Source organism: Argentina silus, assembly GCF_951799395.1.
Source record: "Argentina silus genome assembly, chromosome: 14".
In the NCBI taxonomy this organism is placed as follows: Eukaryota; Metazoa; Chordata; class Actinopteri; order Argentiniformes; family Argentinidae; genus Argentina; species Argentina silus.
The window spans coordinates 12,773,250-12,787,022 of NC_139668.1; the positions used below are offsets into that span (position 1 = coordinate 12,773,250).

General features: G+C 46.4%; 1 protein-coding gene and 1 long non-coding RNA gene across 4 annotated transcripts in view; one reads left to right on the plus strand and one right to left on the minus strand.

Annotated features, from left to right (window-relative positions):
- The first annotated feature begins 1,521 nt into the window (after positions 1-1,521).
- Positions 1,522-2,535, plus strand: LOC310815581. Its single transcript, XR_014554627.1, has 2 exons — positions 1,522-2,000; positions 2,312-2,535. It is a non-coding gene; the product is annotated as an uncharacterized lncRNA (long non-coding RNA).
- A 550-nt stretch (positions 2,536-3,085) lies between these two features.
- Positions 3,086-13,773, minus strand: part of LOC310815460 (kinase suppressor of Ras 1-like) — a 27,176-nt gene continuing 16,488 nt past the window's right edge. For 2 of the 3 annotated variants that reach the window (XM_083685239.1, XM_083685241.1), the window contains 18 exons: positions 12,874-13,021; positions 12,048-12,498; positions 11,573-11,748; positions 11,277-11,346; positions 10,108-10,191; positions 9,597-9,658; positions 9,298-9,410; positions 8,876-9,050; positions 8,426-8,467; positions 8,177-8,234; positions 7,949-8,003; positions 7,055-7,312; positions 6,673-6,869; positions 6,453-6,549; positions 6,229-6,362; positions 5,963-6,094; positions 5,551-5,686; positions 3,086-5,316 (listed from right to left, as the gene is read on the minus strand). In XM_083685239.1, coding sequence (XP_083541365.1) covers positions 5,170-5,316; positions 5,551-5,686; positions 5,963-6,094; positions 6,229-6,362; positions 6,453-6,549; positions 6,673-6,869; positions 7,055-7,312; positions 7,949-8,003; positions 8,177-8,234; positions 8,426-8,467; positions 8,876-9,050; positions 9,298-9,410; positions 9,597-9,658; positions 10,108-10,191; positions 11,277-11,346; positions 11,573-11,748; positions 12,048-12,498; positions 12,874-13,021 — 2,535 coding nt within the window. In that variant the 3' untranslated portion in view covers positions 3,086-5,169. The remainder of the gene's footprint in view (positions 5,317-5,550; positions 5,687-5,962; positions 6,095-6,228; positions 6,363-6,452; positions 6,550-6,672; positions 6,870-7,054; positions 7,313-7,948; positions 8,004-8,176; positions 8,235-8,425; positions 8,468-8,875; positions 9,051-9,297; positions 9,411-9,596; positions 9,659-10,107; positions 10,192-11,276; positions 11,347-11,572; positions 11,749-12,047; positions 12,499-12,873; positions 13,022-13,773) is intronic. The other variant, XM_083685240.1, reaches the window with a different exon arrangement.

The following is a 13,773-nucleotide window of genomic DNA, read 5'->3' on the forward strand; positions in this document are numbered from 1 at the left end:
CCTGCTTAGGCTTTGTTTACGAGTCATTTACCCCTCTGTAATCATGTGAAAGCTGTGTTCTCGCTCACGCGGAGACATGTTGAGACATGGTTCTTGGGTTTCAAATTCCATTTCTTTGGAACTCTAGTTGCGCAGTCCTCACGTAACTTTTGTTTTTGTTTTTCCACTGACAATGTTTGGCACTGAAACATTTATGGGAGGGTGATGCTTAATTCTAAAGAACTCTTCCCCTGGCCTTGCCTAGTTTCTCCATAATTCACTTTGGCCCTCTCTTGTAGGCCTACACGGGGGTTGAATCTTTGTTTTAAAGTTAAACATTAATGAACTAGGAATCACATGAGAGTCAATCGAAATTAACGGGAAGTTGAGTCATTTGGACAGTGTTCTCTGTGTGTAGAGGTACCTCACCATGCCCTTTACACATAATACATACTACTGTCAACATGTTGTGTGTAGGCTAATTGTACAGGTAACTCCTATTTCTCTTTACTCTACTATGAAATGCCCTGACAACTTATTCTCCGTTATCCAGAAGAAAGGCTGAGTTTCAATTATAGAACATGTAACAAAGTCCATGACAGACAGAGGCAGACGCAGTGTTGGGATGAGGGAATTGTCTGTTTATTTTTAGTTCGCTATGGACTTTTCAGTCGTTGCCTCTTCTCTTAGCTTTTCAGCGTTTCCTCCTGCTCCGCCGTTCCCAGCCCACCTACTGAAAGCAGAGGCACACACATCTTAACCATTTCGTTAAACGAGGCTTCATTCGCACCAGGTGCGCAACAAAGCCTCGCCTCCGTAACCCTGGCCACGGTCCTGTAGCTCCCTCTACAGGCCGAACGCTGCATGTCCCCCCACATACCCCCACCGCCCGACACAGGCCGGGGACACGACGGCCGACAACCTACTCCCCCCCCCCTGCACGGGAGAGGAAGTCTGCCACGACCATCTGCGCCCCCGGTCTGTGCATGACCGAAAAGTTGAAGGGCTGCAACGCGAGATACCACCGGGTGATCCTCGCGTTCACATCCTTCATGCGGTGGAGCCACTGGAGGGGAGCATGGTCAGAATAGAGGGTGAAAGCGTGACCTAGCAGGTAGTAGCGGAGGGCGCCGACCGCCCACTTGATGGCCAAGCACTCCTTCTCCACCGTGCTGTACCGGCCCTCCCTCTCCGATAGTTTGCGGCTCAGGTACAGCACCGGCCGGTCAGCCCCCTCCACCCGCTGGGTCAGCACTGCTCCCAGGCCTCTATCCGACGCGTCGGTCTGTAGGGAGAAAGGGAGGTTAAAATCAGGCGTATACAGGACCGCTTCTCCACAAAGAGCTCCCTTAAGGGCCTCGAACGACCCCTGGCACTGGCCCGACCATTGGACCGGATCCGGGGCACCCTTCCGGGTGAGGTCCGTCAAGGGACTGGCCAGCTCTGAAAATCCCGGCACGAACTGCCGGTAATAGCCAGCCAGCCCCAGGAAGGCCCTCACCTCCTTCTTAGTCTTGGGCCGCGGAGAGGCGGCGATGGCCGCAGTCTTTTCAATCTGCGGCCGCACCTCCCCACGACCCAAGTGGTACCCCAGATACCGGATCTCCCTCCGCCCGATCACACACTTTGTCCCTTTCTTGTAGGCCTACGCGGGGTTGAATCTTTGTTTTAAAGTTAAACATTAATGAACTAGGAATTACATGAGAGTCAATTGATATTAACGGGTGTGTAGAGGTAACTCACCATGCCCTTTACAAACAATACATACTAACGTCAACATGTTGTGTGTAGGCTAATTGTACAGGTAACTATTATTTCTCTTTATTCTACTATGAATTGCCCTGACAATTTACTCTGTCACGGTTCCCCCTCCTAACCAACCCTCTGGCACCAACTCGAGGCCGCGGCGGTCATCACTGGAGTGTCTTCCCAGTCGACAGCGCACCTGGACCCGATCCCCAATCAACGCACCTGCAACCCATCCCCAATCAACGGCCTGAGCTTCAGTCCAGTGCCAGAACGTACTGTGACCATACGGTAACCTCTAGAGCACAGGTGTCAAACTCATTCCATGGAGGGCCGAGTGTCTACAGGTTTTTGCTCTTCCCATCAACTTGATTGATGAATTAAGGTCACTAATTAGTATGGAACTCCCCTCACCTGGTTGACAAGGTCTTAATTGAAAGGAAAACCCAAAAACCTGCTGACACTCGGCCCTCCATGGAATGAGTTTGACACCTGTGCTCTAGAGTATTCTCATCGCTACGCTTCAGCCCTCCAGTGTTTTCTTTCCGTCTCCTCACCCCTTGTCTCCTGTGTTTTCCTCCTGCAGTCCCGACCTCTTTGGTTTACCCTCGTCGACCCTCCCACAGACCTAGCCCCTTGCCTGTTACTGGACCTCCCCGCCTGCTCGACCCACTGCCTGTCCTACTACCCGTTCTCCTGCCGACCCTGGGCCGACCCTCGACTACTCTCTTCGGATTCTCCACTCGTCCCCATTTCCCTATTATTATTATTATTATTAAAGACGCTTTCGGGCAATATCTCTTTTCTCCGCTCCCTGTGCCGTTATTGGTTCCACACGAACGTCCTTGCGTAACATTATAGAACAGTTGTCACAAAACGACAGAAAACCAAACACATTACCAAATGACTTTCCAAAGGATATGACTCCAATACCTCACAGCTAGAAAACAATGTGTGCAACATTCACTTGTTGGCCTGTAGCCAAAACTAACTGAGGGTATTTAGGTTTATGTATTACTGAGTTTCATAGGGTGACCACCAACAGACAGACACTGACACACCACTGCAGATAAGAGAATAGAGAACCAGAGCTGTCTCTGCTGCTGCTGCTGCTGCTGCTGAGAACAGCCTCAAAAGAGTCATTAGGGAGATGATCTTTGCATTTTTCTTAGAAACCTGATGAGGACCTTTACTTACCTGTGACCAGACCATACCATACAGAGGCTGCTTGTCTCTCAGTAAATAAACATACATACAAGTCATTCTACTACAGAGGTATCAAAGGTCACTCAGAGGGAAACAAGTGCTATTGTGACATGTTTACTTAGCTGAAACACAAAGAAGCATGCAAAACAAGACACATGACTGGAGTTTAGTTTTATTGTCTTTCACTGATGAAACCAGAAACATGTTCACAGAGTGTAGCCACATCCTGTACAAAAATAAGAATTCTTACATGACATAAATAACACCACCCCATCTTTAGGAAATGTACAATTTGTTTTACACAAGTGTTCTTTGTAAATGAAAAAAATATCTGTATAAAGATCTATACATAAATAGGAGTGAAGTACCTATTCAAAACATACAATGTAATATAAAATCTTTGTACAAATAATCAAAGAAATATGTTATATGTACATTAAATAAAAACAACATGTACATTTTATTAAATTATATAAGATAGATTTGTATTCGCATTACTGCCATTTCTAACATTCAATCACTACACTCTTTCACAGGGTTAACCTTTTGGTTGTCCAGCGCATTATTTTCCGCCACCCCAAACACGCATGCACGCACGCACGCACACAAGACAGGTAAGTTAGTGAACACTGTCCAATAATGACAAGTCACATTTTTCATTTTACTTTTGGGTGAAAGGGATTTGCATGTGTCATTGAACCCCATATAAAATATACTGTACACATCCTTTTCAATGGTACTTGGCTTGGTTAGTATTTGTTTTATGGAGAAAAGCTACAGCCTTCGTTGTAGGGTGAGAGAGAAAAGGAGAGAAGAAAAGTGACACACAGCACATAGACAGACAGAGAGAAAGGAAGCAGTGTTAGACTGTTAGCATTAGCATATGAGGCTAAATATCTACACTGACCCACGACAAGCATGAATTTGACAATACCTAAACTGTTTTTACTTAGGCACGGAACAGAAAATCACCCACTGCACGGGAGGATGAACAACTATTTTGGTTGCTCTGTTGGCTATAACTGAGGCTAATGTCACTCGATCTTCAAATTAAATAACCAATCCAGAACAAACTGGGAGAGGCATCTAGTCATTTATGCATAACACTTAATTAAGGCTGTGAGGAAACAAGATAGACTTTTTAAGATAGACTGTTTGTAAGCTCCCATGAAGACTACAGTGCATTCCTGTTAATTCACATAAACAAGCAAATCTTATCCACTCAGAGGTGAACTATTTGTACATGTAGGGACAGCAAGAGTGCAGGCCTTGAGAGCAGTGGTCACGTAGACAATGATGGTGATCCCAGGGTCTTCAGATGGAGAGGACGGGAGGGAGGGAGGGAAGGAGTGAAAAAGAGAGGAAAATTGGGGGATATGGAGGGGAGGGGCAGAGGTGGAATGTTTAGCAGAGTATAATGTGCCCGAGGCAGAAGATGAGATTAAATGCACAAAAGAGGAATTGGGGAAAATAACATAGGTGTCAGGAGAGAGGGGGGGGGGTGAGTGGGATGGGAAACAGACAGGAGGTGGGCGGGGTGGATTGATGGGTAGGTGTCGGGTGGAGTGGTGGGGTCCATGAGAGACAGGGAGGTGAAGAGGAGAAGGAACAAGTAAAGGTGCAGGTGGAAGAGGAGTCAGTCACCATCCAGTAGAGGGCAGCACCCAGAGAGAAGAGACAGAGAGGGGTTGAGTCTTGAACAGACACCAGGGGGAAGGGGATCAAACAAACAAAGGTAGAGACACACAAGTGACACGACCTACCCTCAAAAAAGAGGACATCATTTGACATCATAATAAAATGACAGTCACACACCAAACATGTTAAACCCTTACAAAGACACATCACTGATTATTAGTCCATATCCCACAGGATAATTCACTTTGTCCTGTTCGACTTGTTATCTACCTAAATCCCTATTCAAGACCTCCTGCAAATATCAAAGTACACGTCACTGTAGAAAGCTGTTGAACATCTTTAAGTCATCCTGTTCAGTTATTTCAAGAAAAGATTCTAAAAAAAAAAACAACAACCAAAAAATGTTTCGATTTTACAATAGGTTGAGATGTGTCAGAGGGAGGGCTACACTCCACCAGAGATACAACCTAAGTCACACACACATGCCAGCACCCCTTTTCCTCCACGCACCCCCTTTTCACAACACTGCGGGGGGGTCAGGGGTCAAAATATACATTGTGCACCAGAAGCACACAATACCACCAGAGTGGAACCCGGTCCCTAGGATACATACTCGGCTGACTTCCAGAAGTGTCCTGGGTGAGAGAGCCTGCGGTTCAGCTTGGGCAGCTTCTCCAACATGTCTGTCAGCTGGGTGAAGGAGGGCCGCTCTTCCAGTTTGAAGGACCAACAGGCAGACAGGATCTCCTGCAGGGGAGAGGACGAGATGAGGTTGGGATAGCGACATTAGTTTAAGTTAACGTATCATTAATAATAATACATGTACCCACTCAATTGGTAGAATAATTTAATAACTTTTAACTCTGGTGGTACAATATCTGTCTGTTCTTTTATGTTTCCATCTAGCTGAAAACATTTGTACAGCAAACATAACCATCAATGACTGTACTGTCCAGACAACATAACCATCATTGACCTTACCGTGACTTCCTTGCCCAGGCTGACCTCTGACAGGACCTTCCTGAAGCCCTCACCGCTGCCCACCAACCAGATGGTGGCCTCAGCAGGCTGGTTGGTGATTGGCCAGTCTCGGGCCTGCAGCTCGTACCAAATGGTTCTGGGATAGACATACACCATGTAAGCCCACACTCTGTACAAACTTATTGTTAAATTTACATATTAAGCATATATATAAACTTGATCTGGTAATGTTAATCATTCCGAATTTACCTCCTCAAGTAAATACTAATAGTACAAAAGTACTATTTGGACATTTCACAAGGAACTACAGTAAGACCTACTAATTTCCTTTTGTTACATTTCGAAAACCCCTAGCTTATGGTAACAAAGGTGTATGGTAATGATAGCGTGTATGTTGCCATGCAGTGTATACCCAAAGGCGTAGACGTCTGCAGCATCGGAGAAAGGCAGGCGGTCCTCATCGTTCCCAGGACCCATCCTGCGCACTATCTCAGGGGCCAGGTAATAGATCCAGCCATGAGGCAGTCTCAGCTCATTCTCTCGTCTGAACACACACACACGCGCGCGCGCACACACACACACACACACACACACACACATATTTAATCTTGCATCTGCAACATTGCGGTATTGATAGTCTTTATTCAGACTTGGTTAAATGGTAACCATGTTGCTTACCTCCACTCCTGTACCACTCCGGACATTCCAAAAAGGCCAAAGTCTGTGATGACAACTTTATTTGTGTCATAGAACACATTCTTTGACTTCAGGTCCTTGTGAACAATGCCTTTAGCATGAAGGTAGCCCATCCCCTGTGAGGGAGACCCATGTTTAGTTTGGATATGTGAACAGAGTTAGAGGCTAACTATTCCTGGGCCGTAGGGTAAAAAGGATAGCCATACCTTAACAATCTCTTGAGCAATCTGTCTGGTCTTGTTGATGTCCAGAGTGTGCTTGGAATCTCTTACAACAGAGAATAATGTCCGACCTGTACAGAAACTAGAAAATACGAAAGCACAGAGATTATAATACTCAACCCATGCTGGCTATGGCAAAATATCAGAGAATAAAAATGACATTCACACCCTGTGGTGCCCACGCCGCTCAGTGAAGCCCACCCACCTGGTAATGATGGCGAGGTGCGGGGGGTTCATGCAGGCGCCCATGAACAGCACCACATTCTCGTGCCGCGTCTGCCGGTAATTCATCACCTCATTTTTAAATAGTTTTAGGTGGTCCTGGTTGTTCCCGTCGATCTCCAGCAGGCGGATTGCCACCTCGCCGTGCCAGCGACCTTTGTGCACCTTCCCCCAACGGCCCTGGGTGGACGTAGAGGCTAGTTAGTCCATTTACAGAGCTACTGTACTGTACTCTAGTATCTTCCTAGAGTCCCATGGAGGAAGGACAGAGTGACTAGTAACATTGTTTATGTACAGTACAAATGATTACAGTTTATTTCATTCCTGTACCCTTCTAGAGTTTCATGCACCACTGTCATATTCACCTTGCCTATGAGCTCCCCCAGCTCCAGCTGCTCATATGGGATGTTCCACTCCTGGAGGTAGACGCTGGTCTGACTGGCCTTACGGGAGATGGGACTCCTCCTCCTCCAGCAGCCAGCGCCCGCACGCCCCCGAGTGCCCGGCAGGTCTTCCAGTTCGTCCCCCTCACCCTCCCCTTCCGACACACCCTTCTCTCTGCCTGTCCCTCCATTCCCTTCATCCTCTTCTCCAGGGTAGTCTTCATCCTCTGCCTCCTCTTCCTGAAAGGGAGAGAGATATTACTGAATACAGTGTCATGCATAGCAACTGTCTTACCTTTAACATTAATGCATGATTTATGAATACATATATTAAGTTATAATTTGGCCTTATTGATGTTAAATCAAATCTGTGTGTGGATTATTTTTGGAAGGGAAGAAGGGACTTGAGGTGTACTTAACAAGCTAAATATCACTCAACAGATATTGGATTATGAAAGACAGAACCTCTTCTCTTCTGCTACACACAGAATATTCCAAATTATTTTCAAGCACCCTATTTCCTTTGTCAATGCAGTGCAGTGTGTCTATCTATTAACTATTCCATACCTACAAACATAATTGCAACAGAGATTAATCAAACACTATGATTATCATTCCATTACTTTGTCAGAGCAGCTTGAATGACAGACATGTTGATGTACTGTACACAGCCCTCAATGAGTCTTTGCTCCCAGACTGAAAATATCCTAGGCAATAGAAAACAGAAGCTACCTCTAATAAAGTTCCTAATATTATGATATAGGATCTGTCAAAATCACTTGTACGTGATTTTTTGCATTGAGGTGTCTAATTTCCGTTGACAAAAACATGCAAAGGTCATTGCTTTCCCTTCCATATTTTGAGTAGGCTACTCACCACTTCTCTTTCCTGTCCCAGAGTCTGTAGCTCAGACACAGCCGACAGTGTCTCTCTGTGGGGAGAAACACCTTACAATCAACATGGGGTAGTTCCCAACCTCGTCCTGACCTTTGTAGGAAGACAGCAAATCTGCTGTAGGTTTTATGTTTGGTATCATGCTATCTGAGGGTCTGTTTGAGGGTCCTTACAGTGGCTCCTGTAAAAGGAAAGGAGTAGTTGTCTTACCCTTTGTCATGGTAGCCCTCAGAATGTGGTCCTCCAGCATACGGTGAAGAAGGAATGTCTACATGTGAGACAAAGAGGACTTTTATGAGACACATGATGACATAATGATATCATATATTTGGGGTTTTTTCATAGAATATATATATTGGTGGCTTAAACTCTTAAAGACCACACAGTGCAAAGTAGATTTGAGTGTTTAGCGGGGGCTCAGGCACAGGCAACACACATGGAGCATGGTGGTTAACTCACCAGGGAAGATAAACTGTTGTCTAGGTTGTAAATAACAGGCAGCTAAAGGGAACAGATGCAAAATGACCGTAGAACAATGAGGAGGAGAGAGAGAGATTGGGTTAGACAAGCAACAAGCAGTTCAACTAGGTACCAGTGGGATCCCATCCCATGCTAGGTTATGCATAATTATAATAATCAACAGCCAGAACCCAGCTAAACACAGCAAGTAGTATTAGTATTCCATAATTAGTAGTAGAATAGAATACCAACATTTTGTAGGATTGATAATTAGTGTATATAACAGATTGGATTCATTATTGGAATTGGGTATAGAAAGTAGGATTAGGGTCCGATTGAAATGGAATTGACCCCAGTCCTGATAGAAAATTAGGTATTAGTGGCCGAGAGAAAAGTAGTTGTGGAGCAGCGGAGGAGTTTATGCGGGGGTCACCATGCCTAGTGCCTGACCTGGGAAGTGGAAGCGGCTATCTCGGGGGCCCTGTGGGGAGGGGTTGGGTGGCGGCGTGGCCGTCACACTGGGGGGGTTGCTCTGTTGGAAGGCAGCGGGCGATGAGGGTGTTGAGGAGGTGGTGGAGGAGGGGTTACTGCTAGAGTCCAGCTGGTTCAGCAGGGGAGGGTGGTCCTGAGAGAGACAGCAAGATGGACACACACACACACACACACACACACACACACACACACACACACACACACAGGTAGGACCAGGGTGTACAACTTAATCTAAGTGTAATCACGATAAAACATGGCATCTTATTCAATGGTAAATAAGAGAGGACAGTATTTTTTGTTATCGAGGTTTCGAGGAAGGAAATAGTGTTCCCTACAATAGAATGATTTAAACACACATAAAGAGCTATCTGGAATCTTACCTTTTTGGTTAACGCCTTGGGTAGAGTCCCAAACTGGACCGGCAGCTCTGCTGTGCGGTCAATTTGATTATTGATATCTGACGGTACAGATTCTGCCCTGCGGATTTTCGGCACTGAAAAATGATGAACATTATTACACATTACTTTATTGCTATTCGGGAGATACATTAAAAAAGGATGGTCTCACAATACATTGCTTTTCCTGATCCTGTCATTAGGAAAAAAACCTGGCCCTGGCAATGTATTGTGAGATCATCCTTTGCCACAGTGTGAGTGAGCATGAATGAAGCAGGGCTTACTTTGGAGGAAAGAGATCCTGCAGGACAGGGCTTCTTTGGTACATTTGTTGTGGCACTTTAACCTGACATAAGAAGAGAAGTCATTAGCTGAGAAAACCAGGAGTGACTGTGACCAAATGAACCAGGATGCATAGGTACCAGGGGAGGTATAGGATCCAGGGGAGGTGTAGGAACCAGGGGAGGTATAGGAACCAGGGGAAGTATAGGAACCTGGGGAGGTGTAGGAACCAGGGGAGGTATAGGAACCAGGGGAAGTATAGGAACCAGGGGAGGTATAGGAACCAGGGGAGGTATAGGAACCAGGGGAGGTATAGGTACCAGGGGAAGTATAGGAACCAGGGGAGGTATAGGAACCAGGGGAGGTATAGGTACCAGGGGAAGTATAGGAACCTGGGGAGGTGTAATAACCATGTGGGCCAGGGGATGTGCAGTGTAGGTTGTAGTGATTGTGAATAAATGAACCAGAAGGTGTAGGACCCAAATAGTCCACCAGAGAGCGTAGGCTACTTACTTGCAGTGTTTGCACTTAACGCCAAACATCATGTTCTTATGACAGACCTGGCAGGTCTGGGAAAGCCAGGACTTGGTGGAAAACCTTAAGTGGAAAAAAAGAGAGAGAGAGAGAGAGAGAGAGAGAGAGAGAGAGAGAGAGGGAGAGAGAGAATGTCAGTCGTTTCTAAAAATCGTCACAGTAGCACCACTAACTGGTCTGGTTTGACTGCAGACTATAACTGAGGAGTTTCCTTTCCCTCACAAACTAACCAAACTAAGATCACTCAGTGATGATACTGATTGTTGGCACACTCACATTCTCACATTATTTAGCAAAATCAACCATGGTCAGCCTGTGCCATGCTGTTGAAACATTCAGGTGAATAGAGGAACGATTTTCAAAGCATTGTGATCTTTGCCTAATGAAATAAGGAATAATAAGATGATCATTACAGGTCAATATATATCTACAAACTTACATTTCACTTGTGTCAAAACATTTAACGAGCGAGGAGTGAAGAATTACTGGATGTTTTCATGCACACATTCCAGAGAAGTTAATGTTCCTCAGAATTCAGCCAAATTCTTTTCACTAGACCGGTATCTCTTTCCCCTAAACCTCTAATGCCAGATCACAATGAATAAATACACACTTTCCAGTAATATAAACATTGGGCTGGACTGAGTGGTCTGCATAACTCAAATTCCTGGATTCTCCAGGCGCCATTCTCACCAGACCGATGCAAGAATTTAACAGGGCTCGCGCCAAGGTAGCAGCCTGAGCATTTGAAGTGACAGTTGGGAATGATTCCCATCATTACAACCCTAGGGAGTAGCTACATGAGACATATCAGAGTAAGAAGAAAGGACCCAATCTAGGACGCAATTCCGACCTCAAAATGTGGTCTGTGTGTCCACATTCTATGAAATCCACATTTTCCACAGAATCTGACCACAATACAGATATAAATTTGAGTGCAGTTGGAACACATTTTAAGACTGTGACCATCTGTGACCAGATGTAGACCTAATCACTTCACTTGTGATCTGATCACAGGACTCTGTGTTAAATCAGGTCTGAACAACCTGAACACTAGATAAGCTAGCATGGTCTGGTATGGATGATGATGATGATGATGATGATGATGATGATGATGATGATGATAATGATAATGATGATGATCGCACCTGTGTGTTACTGCAAGGCCGATATCCCTCCTCATGGTTTGTGGGGAACTCCTATGCATTGCCAGGTTATCTAGAAGGGAGTAAGAGAGGGAGTGTTTGAGAAAGATAGAAAAACAGAGAGAGAAAGAGAGAGAGACAGAGACAGACAGAGAGGGGGGAATGAACACAGGAGATATTAAGAAAAGGAAAGAGAGAAAGATAAAGAGGCACAAAAGAAGAAATTGGGAGGTACAGTGGACACATAAAAACGGGCAGAAGGTAAAAAGAGAGAGAAAAAAAAGAGTCTTAAGACTCACTCCTGAGGCCTGCGTGCTCCTCCAGGAGAGTTGGGGTGCCTGGGAGGGTGTAGGGGGCGGTGTGGGGGCCAGGGGTGCGGGCAGAGAGCAGGGGCGAGTGCGTGGCCGGGTCATCCCACCCCATCCCACCGCCGTTGATCTGCACGTTCTGGGGCAACTTGCTCTTCTTCCCACCCCTGAAAAAGGGAGACACATGATGTCAGCTGAGTCGGAGGAGAGCTGCCACAGAGGAAGCAACAGAACAGCTCCATCATTCACACAGACCAGCTGTATCGTTCACATAGAACAGCTGCACCGTCAACTCTGAACAGCCACAGAACAGCCACATCATCCACACAGAGCCGCCACAAAAACCGCTACTTAACAAATACATCACAAAAACCGCTATGTAACAAAGACAAACGGCTGTCCGAATGGACATGAAGAGACATGAAGAGACATGAAGAGACGTAATGAGATGAATATAAACACCCACTTGTTGGGAGCGGGCTCCTCGATGCGGTTGGCGAGCTGCGACTCTTGGCTCTTGCTGCGCGTCAGCGAGATGTTGGGTAGCAGCTGCAGCAGCTTACGGGAGGGGGGCGGGGGTGTGCGCGGGGTGTGCTTGGTGCTTCTCTTGGAGGGAGGGGTGGCTGAGATTTGCGGTGAGGAGGGGAAGGCGTCGGACATGTCGTCGCCATAGATGTACGGTCCCTGGTGGTCTGAACAGGGTACTACGGACACAGACACAGACCGCCCGTGGGTGTGGGCACTGGGGGTGGATGCGTTGCCAGGTGGGAGGGTGGAGGCGTAGGGTTTGGGTTTGGGGTTGTGGCGGCGAGGTGGGCCGGGGGGGCAGGACTGCTGCTCCACAGGGGCGGAGGTGGCACTGTCACGGCGGGGGGGCTCAGAGATCCAAGGGACTGTGTCCTCCCTGAGGTCCCCACCTACAATACAGATCAGAGGTTAGAGGTCAGCTACAGTGTATGGAGCTCATATAGACTGTATAAACACCACAAACCATCACATATACTACAAACTTAAGTCCCCACTTATACTCCACATCCCAAAGCACACATTAAGAGAAAACCAATGGATGAATGTCATGCAATAGCATCACACACACAGTAGACCACAAGCAACATGGACTAATATGCTCCACATTCTTCAAGAAGAAAACACACATCATCCACCACACAATCGAATCACACAAGATGCAACCATACACACAAATCCTATCCATACTCTACAAGTATGCTGTTAGAGCACACAAGCGACGCTTCCTAAAGCGCAGATCAGAATCAGCCAGGTGGGAGACAGACCTGTGTCAGTGGCGCTCTTCAGACAGGAGAGGGCAGCAGTGAGGCGAGAGCACTCCTCAGAGTTGGAGCCCAGTCGTCTCATCGTGTCCCGCACCTGAGAACTGGACATCTGCAGCAAAGCATCCAGGGACAGCTTCGCTGGTACAGCCTAGACAGTGGGAGAGGGATGGATAGAGGGACGGAGAGAGGGACGGAGAGAGGGACGGAGAGAGAGAGAGAGGAAGGAAAAGGTTGAGTAAAGACGGGTGAGATAGGGAAGGAGAGAGGGGGAGAAAAAATAAGGTAGAGATAGGGGATGAAAAGTGTATGTGAAAGAGAGAAAGATGGAGGAAGGGATGAAGGGAGGTAAGAGAAGGAGAAAATAAGAATTAGGAATGTCTGTGACCTAGAGAAACTGACCCAGACATACTACACAGACGTGTTGTGTCACTATAAACCCAACCCTGTCAATAACATGTCACCAGTCCAGACAGGGATTTGGGGGCATTGTGCAAGATGTACTGTAAAATTAGGTCACTCTGGTCTGTAATAATGTCTATGGCTGCTATTCAAAACCCAGTGAAAGACGTGACTGGACAACAAATCATAAAAATACACTTTTCTCTCCACAGAAAGATATGTGCTCTACTACTCACAGAGCAAATCTCAAGCACCAACACCCTTACTAAGCTAGGACGAAAACATAGGAAGAAATTGAGGAAAAAAAGAGAGATTTTCCCTTTGCACATATCTATCTATTTATTTCCTCATGGTTTTTTTCTCACGTATTGCCTGAATGGGAACCAATTCGGTTAATCCATGTCATGCCAGAGTGGTGAATCCTGGAATCCCGGAAAGCTATAGAAATAAGGTTTAGCCCATGTCCCACACACCCTCAATAGCATTCTCCCGGCCCCTGGT